The 12,896-nt window shown below is 40.7% G+C and overlaps 1 protein-coding gene across 2 annotated transcripts; it reads left to right on the plus strand.

Annotated features, from left to right (window-relative positions):
• The first annotated feature begins 336 nt into the window (after positions 1-336).
• Positions 337-12,237, plus strand: FBXO3 (F-box protein 3). 2 transcript variants are annotated; one of them, XM_005531776.3, is made up of 11 exons: positions 345-784; positions 2,707-2,796; positions 3,241-3,404; positions 4,979-5,093; positions 6,678-6,882; positions 7,167-7,212; positions 8,271-8,355; positions 8,991-9,113; positions 9,502-9,617; positions 9,968-10,158; positions 11,228-12,237. In XM_005531776.3, the coding sequence occupies exons 1-10, from the start codon at positions 675-677 to the stop codon at positions 10,153-10,155; spliced, it is 1,242 nt and encodes a 413-aa protein (XP_005531833.1). In that variant the 5' UTR covers positions 345-674; the 3' UTR covers positions 10,156-10,158; positions 11,228-12,237. The 2 variants fall into 2 exon arrangements, with proteins under 2 accessions (XP_014115883.1, XP_005531833.1); XM_014260408.2 differs by lacking the exon at positions 2,707-2,796 and having other exon boundaries at positions 337-784.
• Positions 12,238-12,896: the final 659 nt, after the last annotated feature.

A 12,896-nucleotide genomic window follows, 5' to 3' on the forward strand; every position in this document is an offset into this window, starting at 1 on the left:
CACTAAAGGTGAGGGGAATAAAAAGAGTAGAATCTATTTTTTGTGCAGCTGTTCCACCCTGAGTGGTTTTTTTCCTATAAAATGTGATCCTGAAGATGCAACATTTTTGTTTTGTTTCACTTTGTTTTGTTTTTATGATATTCAATTCAATAAGTTTATTTTCCCAGTCTCTGATTTGCCCACGTATTATTGTCCATTTAGATTACTAAGCTGATTTTGTTAAAAGCAGACCATTCCCTGACCAAGACCCATTGGCACATAAACTGAATTTCAAGAGACCAAGGGCTGAGTTCTGAGGGCTCAATTCCAAGGACTGAGTTCTGAGAGACGAGTTTTGAGTTCTGAGGATTTAGGGCTGAATTCTGGTTCGGAGTTCTGAGGGCTGACTGAGGAGTTCTGAGGCTTGATTTCAGAGTTTTGAGGGCCGAGTTCTGAGTGCTGATTTCGGCGTTCTGAGGGCTGATTTGGGAGTTCCACGCGCAGATTCCGTATGTCCGAGGGCAGATTTGAGAGTTCCGAGGGCTGATTTGGCAGCTCCGAGAGTTGATTTAGCAGCTCCGAGCGCAGATTTGGGAGCTCCGAGGTCGCCGTGGAGCCACCGCCCCCGGGAGGCGCTGCGCTGGCGGCGCGAAGGGAGGCGCGATGGGCGGCGCGTCCCGAGGACGTCTGGCAAGATGGCGGCGCCCCCGGACATGGAGCTTTCCCCAAGCCTCAGCCTGGAGCTGCTCCCCACAGACCCGCTGCTGCTCATCCTCAGCTTCCTCGACTACCGGGATTTGGTGAGGTACGGGCGACCCCGGGGGATGGCACGGGCGCGGCGGGCAGAGCGCTCCCCGGGATGTGGGGGAAAAGGGTTTGCCTGCCTCCGGAGGAGGCGCTGAGGGGAGGACACAGCCTGAGCTCCCTTCCCTTGCAGCAGCAGCAGCGGGCTTTCCCCCCTTTTACCTTCATCTTTCTAACAAAAATGAAATGTTCCCTCTTACTGAGAAGGGGATGAGGCCCTGGCACAGGTTGCCCAGAGAAGCTGTGGCTGCCCCGTGCCTGGAAGTGTCCAAGGCCAGGTTGGACGGGGTTTGGAGCAACCCGATCTAGTGGAAGGTATCGCTGCCTATGGCAGGAGAACCGGTTGATCTTTAAGGTTCCTTCCAACCCAAACCATTCAATTAATGTGTTTTTCTCTCCCTCATTATGTGTTTGTACCGAAATGGAGCAATAAGTAAATTTGTGAAATCAGTATTTCCCCGATGCTTGTGTTTCTACGGGCAAAAGAAGGGTGGTCTTGTTAGTAGATGTATTCCACCGTTTGAGGAAAACCAAACGAAAAGAAATAAGGTGACTTTTCAAGGAGAAAAAGTTGAATGAAAGTGGCAGGTGCCTCTTGGGTTCGGTGGCTGAGGAGCTGTGAGTCATACAGGGAAGATGAGAGTGTGGTTTTGGGTAAAACCTCAGCATTCAAGTGTGAGGTTTGTCAAGTGATTGAAACCACAGTGTTTAATCAAAGAGGGAGGAATAAACGTAAGAAGAAAACAGAATATTACCAGAAATGCGGGGGGAGATTGTATTTTTTTATTACCCCTAATAAATATTAGCCAAGAATGATGCCAGGGAGAATTCTGTTAGGATATCAGCAAAAAAGACATTAAGCATAAGCAAGTACTGTAACAGTTGTTAAGGTGGCCCCTAGATATTTGATAATGTGCCAACTTTGCCGTTGTTTGTGTAATTAGTGAGAATGGCTTTAATTGCACTTTTATCACATTTGAAAACCACATGTTCCTGTGATGCTGTGGTGACTTACTCCCTTCCAGAAATTACCGGCTTAATTGATAAACACCAATACAATAGATTTCCACAAGGGCTTTTTCACTTTGGGATATTTCAGTTCCCCACCTCCCAAAAATATAAAAAAAATCCATGTCATTAATTTTTTGCACAGCCAGATGTCCAGATGCAAAGTGAATGTGTTTGTGGGGATGTGGATGGAAAGGGTAATGTCAGGGAATACAGGAGAATCACTTTGTTGAGGTTGATTTTGAGATACAAATACAATTCTAGTTTAAACAGTTTATAAAACCCCAGAAAGCAGTAACTGGAACCTTGTTTGGTACCCTCATTTGGGGTGAGGGTTAATTAGATGTTAATTACAGCCTTTGAAACACACACTTGGCACACTGTAAAACAAGCTACCAGAGGAAGTGATGTTGCCACATCTAAACTGATGATGTCTTTTGGAGACTTTCTTCAAAGTTTGTTATTTAAACAATTTAAAGTGGAAGGTAAGTTTGTAATATTCAAACTGTGCGGTTTCTGGAGCTTATTTCTGTGGAAAAGATAAGGCAGAGCCTGACCATCCAGATAAAAAGGGATTTAAATCATAGCTAGCCTGTGCTACTGGAATGCTTTCCACTGGTAGAGTGGAGTCATGCTGGAATCTTTCAGGCACTGTTTACTGTGGTGTAGGTCTGTAGGGTGACCTGCTTTACAAAAGTACTTAATTGCTGCCAGTTCTTTAAGTGTGTGGAAAAGTAGTTCATGACTTACCCGACTGTGATGAGGATCTTTAACTATTCTAAGCACTGCTCTAAAAGGACAGCTAAATAATTTTCAAACTCTGCATTCATTTATTTCATGAGAGTGTGATGTGTGATACAGCATTTCTCCCTGTTTGTTTTACTGCAATCACATTTAATGATTTTATATTTATAGTTGCTGCTATTTAAATCGAAGATTAAATCAGCTATCAAACCATGACCCACTGTGGAAAAGACACTGCAAAAAATACTGGCTCATTTCAGAGTAAGCGGGATTGTTTTAAGCTTTTTTTCCTATGAAAATGAATTTCTAAGAGATGTTGTTCAGACGATTTTCAGTCCATCTTACATCTGCCTCATACTCTCAGCTTCTCCATAGCTGAGAAAAGCTGAGTAATGTAGGATGTAAATTAGCTTTTCACCAGCTCTAAGGTTCACTACCAGACAGAGCTCTGTTCAGAAGGCACTTTATGTAAAGGAGTATTGTTTCTAAATTTTCCCCTAAGTACCCCAAATGTTTCCTAATTCTGTTCCAACTTGCTGTTGAATAGATGCTGGAATTAATTGAGTTTGTGTAGCTTCGCATGGCACAGAGTGTTCCTGGGTTAATGTTATGCATCCCATTCCTGCCAAATAACAAATACCAACTCCTCCAGTTTAGAAGACTTTGAAGCTGCCATTTAAACACACTTTCTTCTTGGCTCCTTAGGGAGGAAAAAAGCCAACGGAATCAAGGCTGGAGAGCCATCTTCATCAGCACCTACTCTGATTTAGGAAGATACATCCACTACTATGCCACGTTGAAAAAAGCCTGGGATGACCTGAAGCAATACTTGGGGCAGTGGTGTCCACGCATGATCAGCTCTTTGAAAGGTACCCTGGCACACCTGTGAGTAGGTTGGCTCACCCAGCCCTGCCTGGGTTATTAAGTCATATGATGCTTTCATGAAAGGTGTGTGCCTTAATTAGCAAAGTCCTGAAAGTCAGGTAGAGATGCTCTCCCTTCCTTGTAAACACAGACAGAGTCCTTGCCCAGTTCCTGCTGATCCATGGATTCCCTGAAATTAAGATGATTTTTTTTCTAGTGTCTGCTCTGTCTTTATCACACTTTTAGGTTGCTATGACCTATTGTTTGTTATTAGTGTAGTAACTCCATTCCTTCAAGGACCTGCTGGTGGGATTGTATTTGTGAGGTTTTATATGACCTCATTAAAACACTGTCACGTGGAAGCAGTCATTTTAATCTGAAGCCAAACAAAAAGGATGTTGTTGGGTTTTATTTTTTTCTGTAGGTCTTACAGTGGTCCAGTGCTGGAACAGTAGTTTTTCCTTTTTTTTACTCCCCTGCAAGATTCAATTTTCAGTTTCAGTTTGTATTTTAATACTTGAAGTACTTCCAGTGCTCTAGGTCACAGCTACAGTGAGTTTGGGCTTTTTTGGTATAGGGGACAGAAAAAGTTTCTACATTTTCAGCCACATTTCAGTTTTCTGCATGAAGTTGACTTTCAGACCATGATGTCTAATTTAACCTGATCTGTGAAATTAAGAGACAAATGATCTCTTAAGAGACAATATTAAGAGACAGATTATCTCTTTCTCATTTAAACCTTGCATTTTCTTGGTTTGCTTGGATAGTGCTGGATTCTTACGTTTTGCTAAGTATTTTTCAAAATAGAATGTGAAGCTTTTATTTATGTACAGAAAGACAAAAATTAATTTCAAATTACCAATTTCCACTCTTACAAAATGATGGCAAAATTACAAAATTTAGACAAAATTTAGGTCTTTTTCATACCATTTGTAAGGGATATCGTTTCAATGTATTGTTAATTTATGTCCTGTCAATGAAACCGATAATGAGTATGAAAAGAGTTTTAAAAAAATTGATTGGAACAGACCACAGAGGCCACCCAGTTGATTTTTGCTGAAAGTGAGGGAGTTGGAACTCCCCTGAAGTGTATGTGGAAATGTAAGAATAGGTCTTCTCCATCCCTTTGTGTTGTTGATTTGAAAATCCCCATTTTACAACCCATTTATTGCTTTGGATTCCAGGTGAATGGGGGCTGCAGCCAGCATTTCTGTGCCACTGATTGAGCTGGAAACTGACAGAAGCAGCCCTTAGGGTGGTGAAAGAGTAAAATCAATACTGCCTGAGAGCTCTAACTGGGACTCAGTTATTGGCAGTGTTGTGGGGAAAAGGTTCATTCCACTTTATGAACATTTGCCACTTTCAGGCCTGTTGAGGTTGCACTGGGCTGAGATGGGTGCTGTATTAAATAATCAATTATAGTCATAATTTCCTTTCCAAATTTATGTGATACTCATTGTGTACCACCCAGCATACAGTAAAGCCACCAGATACTGACTTGAGTCAGTATCATGGATGAGGGCATTTACAGATTTCATGCTTTACGTTTGAAGTACCTGAACTATCCTTTTTTTTCCAGAGAGTGTGAGGGAGGAAGATCTGGATGCTGTGGAAGCACAAATCCGCTGCAAACTCCCCGATGACTATCGGTGTTCATTCCGTATCCATAATGGGCAGAAGTTGGTTGTTCCAGGGTAAGGACTGAAAGCTGCTTACCAAGTATTAATTCCTTTTGTATTTCTTAGTCACTTCACTTACTAAAAGATGAAATGTCCCCTGAACAGGATAAATTAAGCATTTAAATGTATTGTGACTGAGTCACCACTTAAGTGACACTTCTAGAATTGGCTGTCTTCTAATCTTGGAAGTAATTGGAAGCCCAGCATGGTTTTCTAATTGCTCAAATTACTCTTACACTTTCCCTTTTCCTAGTAAGAACCCTTGTCAGTTTTTTGCAACAACTCCAAACTTCCAGCTGTTAGACTTGTAATCACAGCACTGCAAGTTGCTCCCCTGAATTTTGACTTTGTATTACAGAAGTAAATTAGCCCCTTGCACCCTTCAGGCTTCATTCTTTAATAATTCTTTTATTCTTTAAGATGGTTAGGGAATGACTTAAAATCAGTTAGTCATATTAATGTAGAATCAAATTTTCAATTCTGCAAATTAATTTTTCTCAGTGGAAGATTTTACTATTTTATGCAGTTTCTGCAGTAAAAAACCTCTCTTTTACATATAAGAAGGCCGATGCCCAAAGTTTCTGGTATTTCCACTGTAGAAAAGTTAGGTTTTTGAAGCACCTGATGAAGTGCTGCAAATATTAGCAAAAGATGGAGAACTACAGCAAATCTTTACAATGTCTGTAGGGAGGAATGCACTCGTATTCCTCTGCCAAAAAGCGTAAAGGTGCATCTTTATCCATGTTGAGTGTTTTATGTGCAGAAGGGATATAAGAAACTTTTATGAAGAAGCTATAAGGACGATTTCTAGTTCTGTTTTCCAGGAGAGACTTGATTTTTTAGAGAGGAGATAGGTGTCCTAGGTCTATAGATTTCAAATGGTGCTCTACAGGTTGTGTACTTCCTCTCTTCCCACTGTTTCGTTCCCATGAAGCCTCTACTGTAATGATGCGGCTATGGAGGGGCTGCAGGAGCAGACACAAGGCTCTGAGGAAGTCTTCAAGGTTGGAGAAAGGCTGCCAGGGGAAGGTGTAGTCCCACTGGTGGGGAATGAATGCTGGGAAGATCAGGGGTAGGCAGTGGAAGTTTGTGCAGCAGGTTGTTAGATCAGAAATGGAAATGATGTGGGACTTGTCCTTGTTAGATGCTTCAGGTTTCTGTTGCTGGGATGTTGGCACTGCTTCTGTAGAAGGTGCTAATTCCAAGCCAGACTTCCTAAGGGGAAGGAGGAATGGAACCTGTTGCCCAGGATGGGATCAGCTTTTAAGATGCTGACATGTGGCAGCTTGCACCTGACTCACTGCTTTCATAACACCAGTGGAAGCTTAGCATCTGCAGGAATTTACATCTCATTTGCCTTTCCCTAGTGTTCCCAGCTGGGAGTGTGGGTGTGGACACCCAGGTTTGGGTGATGCTTCCACAAAGCTAGGATGATGTGAACTAATAACCTAGTTCAGCATACAGATATTCGACTTGGATTTCACCTCAGTCTAATATGCATCTAGAGTACTGAAAGAAGCAGTTTCCAAAAGATTACAAGCAAACTTTGCCTTGTGAATGATGTCTCCTGTTCATGTTCCCTGTTTTTGTTGTTCCCAGTCTGATGGGAAGCATGGCCCTGTCGAACCACTACCGCTCTGAAGACCTGCTGGACATCGACACGGCAGCTGGAGGCTTCCAGCAGAGGCTGGGGCTCAAGCAGTGCCTGCCCCTGACCTTCTGCATCCACACTGGCCTCAGTCAATACATGGCCCTGGAGAGTGTGGAGGGACGAAATAAATACGAGATCTTCTATCAATGTCCAGTAAGGAAGACATGTTTATATTTCCCAATGTACTTTTGTGCTCACTGGTAGTGCAGGAGCCTTAGTGGGAAGTTGAAGCTGTAAATTCGGTGGTCATGGGCGCATTCATAGGACAATCATGTGAGTTCTACATGTCTGAGGATCTGACTGGAACTACAGTGTTGTGTCAAGCAGCCAGACTTCAGGTTTAGTGAATACAGGGGAAGTGTTCCCTGTGTTATTTAAATTTTAACCTTGAAAGTCCAGTGCTCTCTAATACATCCTTAAACTTCTTTCCCTTTCAGGACCAAATGGCTCGCAATCCATCTGCTATTGTTATGTTCATTACAGGTAACACTTTAGATTAAATATTCAAAATAAAATAGTGTGGGATTATCCAACATATTTAGAAGTATTCCACTTGGCTTAATCTTGATTTACCATGGGGTGGAGGGGAAGTTCCACACAGAGCATTTCTCTTGGCATTTTGAAGGCGGCAGGTAAATAGATCCACTTCCTCCTTTCAGAGCTACTTTTATACAAGGTTTGCATTTTGCGGATTAGTGGTAGGAAGGAGGATAATAAACTTGGAGTCCCTTAGAATTCCAAAAGATCAAAGGACATCACACACAGCTCATGCTCTAAGGAAGGAGTGGTAAATACCCTTAATCTAACAGGAGTGGGAGTACTTGATAATACATCAGGGAAGGCAAGGATAATCATTTCTTGGTAGCTCAGCTTCAATCCAGTTCTGAATCACTAACATTGACAAACAGTTGAACTCTCTACTTTTCTATTGAACTCTGTATTCAATACTTGGAAGATTTATGGCTGAAAAATTATTTTGCGGAGAGCTGGTATGTGAAACACCCTTCTTTGAGAATTAAATATGACAGCTTGAGTGTCTGCTTAGCAATCAAGCTGTTCCAAAATAATGGCTGTGGGTGTATGAAAAGCTGTTCTCAGACAATGGCTGCAAGTATATAAAATCTCAGAATGACATACAGCCTTAGTCTTCAGAGATTGTAGAGGAGTGCAGAGTGTGTCTGATTTATCCCTCTTTTGAAGGAAATGCTGCAGTGTTTCTTAGAAGCTTTCCATATGGAATCCAAGTGATGAGACACCACTGAAGACCCTGATTATAATGTTAAATACTTACCTAAGAGTTTCTTCATTGGCTGTGTCATTTCTGGAGGATGTACCCTGAACTCTTCAGTTCTTAATTGGTTTCTCAAAATTATCCTTAGTGGTAGAATGATCTGGAATATTGATTAACTCATCTCAGTAAGCCTGAGAGGTTTTTATAAAAATAATCAAAGCTTTAAGCTTTTTCCTAGAAGTATTCACTGTAATGTGCTCAGTAGTAAATTTGCCCATCCTTAGGAATGCTTTTCTTTCTTGGCATCTAGGTACATCTTACTTGGAATGGTTTACATCCTATGTAAACAAAGTTGTCACTGGAGGTTATCCTATCATCAGAGACCAGATTTTCAGGTATTGTGACTGGGATTTTTAACCTCAGTGCCAGGTTTTGGTGCTGCTTCTACACATACTTCTCCCCAAGTAGTTTTGGGTATCTGATACAAAAGCTGGTGGTGGGGAAAGGAGAAAGCCCACGAAACTACTGAAAATAAACATGTAAACCAGAATGCTTAAAGCAACTTCATTTTTTTAACCAGAATATTCAGAACTTTTCATTAATGGCGCCAGAATATTGCATTATAAGTGATCCAAAGTTTAGCAAACAATATGATATTTATTCTGTGTGCCATGAGTATGTTTTTGCTGCAGGACTGTTCAGAGTTATTAAAAAACCAAATGTTTCAGCTAATTGGTCTCTTGAGTATGTAAACAAGCAAGTTCTGGTGTTTGAATCTTCATGCACTTACAATTTCTTCTAAATACAATCAAGAACCTTAATTCTTTCAAACTGGGATGCTGTAGAACCAAGTCCTTTGATCTGTAAATAAATTTGCTGCTAGAGTTTCTAGGTTGTTATTTTTTTATGACACATCCCTATTTAAATAAGTGTTTTTATTAATTATTAATAAAAATTAATCACTATGTGTTTAGTTTTCTGTATTGAATGTGCATAGCAGTCTGCAGAGTTAATGCTCTCCTCTCTGTAGGTATGTGCATGATAAAGATTGTGTTGCTACCACAGAAGATATCACTGTGTCTGTGTCCACCTCTTTTCTACCTGAACTCAGTTCTGTACATCCACCACATTATTTCTTCACTTACAGAATCAGGTAAAAACAACTGAATTAATTCTTACAATGCAGGATAGACCTATGGAATGTTCAAAGCAAATTTATGCACAGCATTCAGAAATGTTCTAAAATGAACAGGAGGTGCACAACATGCGCTTTTTAATAAAATAATCCTAATCATTACTTGGTCAGGTACATAAAGTACCAGTCAAATTGGTAATTGCTGAAGTGATGGCTGGGGGAAGAAGTTAGAAGCAGCTCTTGTGATTTAGAAAAGGGTAAAATACAGTGAAGCATGGAGACGGATCTTGACAACTGATTTGGGTTACCTTAGTGGGTGTTTTCTTTTCCCAGTCTACTTGTTGATCCCAAGGGCACTAAAGTGTTTCTTGAAAGGAATGTACTAAGTATGTTCTTTGGCTTCTAGAATTGAAATGTCCAAAGATGCCCTTCCTGAGAATACCTGTCAGCTGGAGAGTCGATACTGGAGAATAACAAATGCCAAAGGTGATGTGGAGGAAGTCCAAGGTCCTGGAGTAGTTGGTAAGTGAAAAATTACTGGAGAGAGTATTTAATGTTCTTGTTATTAAAATTGTGTTATTGCCTGTTCGTCGGGTTGTGGGGTTTGTATTGAAATCAGAGAAAAAGAGATGTATCCATCTGTTCTGGCTTTCAAGTTGTTTTGTAAGGAGTATCTGAACATCCTGCTACTTAGCCCCTCCCCAGTTTTTTATAATACCAATAACTGCTGAGCATCAATTTATGCATCCACTGGAATACAAATTGATCTGCCTGAGTCTGTTGTGGAGTGTAAGTCCTTTAGCAGCTGCTAAATGGTAGTTCTCCATCAGTCCTTACTACTGTAAGGACTAACCCTAATATTTCACCCACAGGAGAGTTCCCAGTTATCAGCCCAGGGAAAGTCTACGAGTACACCAGCTGTACCACATTTTCCACAACCTCTGGATACATGGAGGGCTACTACACCTTTCACTGCCTCTACAACAAGGACAGATTCTTTAACGTCACAATCCCTAGGTTTCATATGGTGTGTCCAATGTTCAAGGTGTCTACAGCATGAACGGTAAGCAGAAATGCAGATGGCTAAAACAAACCCCAGAATGATAAAAATGACCAGAATTACAATGCTGAATTCGTATTCGTATTGCTGATTCCATACAAAACATGCCCCATGATTCAGAGCTCCTCACTGGTGCCTGCAGACGTGGCATTGCACGAGCCACTTGGATTTCAGAGCACCCTCCTTGGTGGGAGCACACTCATTCATTTTAGCCATAATAATGTATCTGCTCTATTCAGACGTGCTCCAGTTAATAGCGGTTTAAAAACTGTAGTCTGTGATGTGCATTAGTTCTTGCTGAAAGTGCATTTCATAAAGTCACTTAATGACTTTGCAAATCACCAAGATGCTTCTCTTGCTGTTAATTATAATGTAGTTTTAGTTTGGAGATTGTGGGTTAATGATATCATTTCTCTCTTTTCTTTGACACATTTAGAGAAGGGCTCTTGATTTATTTTATCCCCAGTTTTTGTGCAAGCAATGAGGGGCTGTGAGCTTTCCTCAGGAGCAGGCAGCTGCTTGCACACTATGACAGGTTTATCCCAGGATTTCAGACACTCATTCCCAGTGGCTGTAACAGTAGGTGCCAGCAGATGTCGTGCTTCTAACAGAAAATGACATCTCTTAACTTTTGCTCCCATTTTTGGGAGTTGTAACTCCCTTCCTGTCTAACTTCCTTCCCTTCAGCTGATTGGAAAAATAATCTGCTTTTCTCTCTTGCTCCACCCTTGTTTTAAAAGTACTAATGACCCTTTTGTTTTTAATTTACTTTAGTAAAAAAAAACCTAAACCACCAAGAAAATGGGTACAGCTGAGCTGCTGAACTGTGGCTTTGCATAATTGTAGGTATGCAATATTGAAACCAAATGAATCCTTAGGAAGTGAAAGGTCAAGTAGTTTGGCAAAATGATCTCTTGCAAATTAAACTTGGTTTTAGGACATAGATCATAGTGTCTTCTTCAGCTAATGGGTGTGATAATGCAGCCCAGATTTTTCTAGGCAACTGTTAGTGCTTTCTTACAATTACCTGGAAGGGAAGATTTTAATTAAACCTGGGTGTGTTTTGTATTAGGCAACAAATCCTAATGAGTCTGCAGTGGATGAAGACCAGGATTCCACAGGCGCTGATGACTGCTGAGATCCACGTAGAGTGTTGGACGTTCCTGCACCCTCTGGATGCTGCCCATGTCACACTAGTGGGATTTTTTCCCAAACAACCTGTTTGCATAAGCTGAACTCTTCGGGGCTAGTGCATAGGAATATTTCTGACTGTTGTAAATGAACTCTGTTGCACATCAGGGCAACTAGCATGAATGTTGGTGCCAGTTCTCATATTCATTAGAGTATAACTTTTGTTTCACTGGTTTGGAAGTGGGGGAAGAGGGAGGAAAACGGGGAGGAAGAGGAAGGTGTTTGGGCTTTGTTCACTTATTCCTGAAGTGTGAAACAGTTTGATAGTCCAAGGTACTCATATCTTACATTTTTAAAGTATTGCCTATTTATGATCATACTGCAAATATGGTGTGGGTATTTGGTTTTATACAAAGCATTAAAAGGGTGTATCCTGTTGTCCTTTCTCGTGAGTTTCTGCTCTGGATAACTGCTGCTAAGAATGAAACTTGCAGTTTGGTCTGAATATCCCATTTGGGTGAGATTAGGTGCTGTTCTGCTTTTTACTTATTTTTTTTAATTAACATAATAACAGCAAAAAATTCTGGTCTTCAAAATGTATAAATTAGGAGTGAAACTGGCCTTATTTTTAGACAATCTGTTTGTCAGCTGGATTTTATGCTAAGTGACTCTGACTGGAGAATGCCTCTGGGAATGTAGTGTCCATGCATAATCTGCCACTCGTTAACTAAGGAATTTCTCAATGACTACAGAGTATGGATTTGTAAATATGTTTTGAGGGTTTTTTCCCGTTACATGATGTTTGCTGTTGTCATAGGTGACAAATCTATGTTATGTATCATGTTTTCCTGAGCCCTGGATGAATTTTTGTAACTGAATACAAAATAAAAGGAAAAAAAGGGGGGGAGGCTGGCAGAACAGCAGATGACTAGAAAATTTATATTTAAAGAAGTATCTGTTTGCTTTATCCTTTTTGGGTTTTTTTGTTGTTGTTTTTTATTTTTTTTTTGTCATTAATAAACAACTTGACTGCCTGTTTTGTTCTCAAGTGCTACATAGGACTGTTTTTGCCAAGACTTGAGCAATAATTTTGTGACCAGCATTGGTGTAGTCAGTTCTTTTGACAGCCAGAATTTGTAGGTTTCATGAGATAGACTGGTATATTGTTGTTCCAGCTCAAATTTTCCATTATTGACTAATTTCCAGATTTCTCTTTTTTTTTGCAAGTCCAGGTATTGGATTCTTCATGTGCTCAGCTTTCCCTGGTGCATTTTCCACAGTGGCACAAGGTAGAAAAACAAATACTGAGTCTGATCCCTACCACAGTTGCTAGGTGAAACATCTCCAGAAACAAAACCAGCTTGTGTTGTCCCTCACAGGAGTCAGAACAGCACTGAGTTGCTGGAGTGCTTCCAAAACATAAGGATTTTTGAGGATTACCACACAATTACCTGTGAGGGATAAGAAATTACCACCAAAGTTTTGTCAAGGGTTAGTATGAGAAGGTTTTAGTGGAGCTAGAATTTTCTGCAGGGTTGTTGGTGCACTGTGTGTTTCCAAGGACAGATAACCCTCATGGTTGGAGGCTGTTCTTGGGAAATTTCCTCCTA

Source organism: Pseudopodoces humilis, chromosome 7, assembly GCF_049639895.1.
Source record: "Pseudopodoces humilis isolate 2021_Gansu_Grassland_sample_001 chromosome 7, ASM4963989v1, whole genome shotgun sequence".
Classification (NCBI taxonomy): Eukaryota; Metazoa; Chordata; class Aves; order Passeriformes; family Paridae; genus Pseudopodoces; species Pseudopodoces humilis.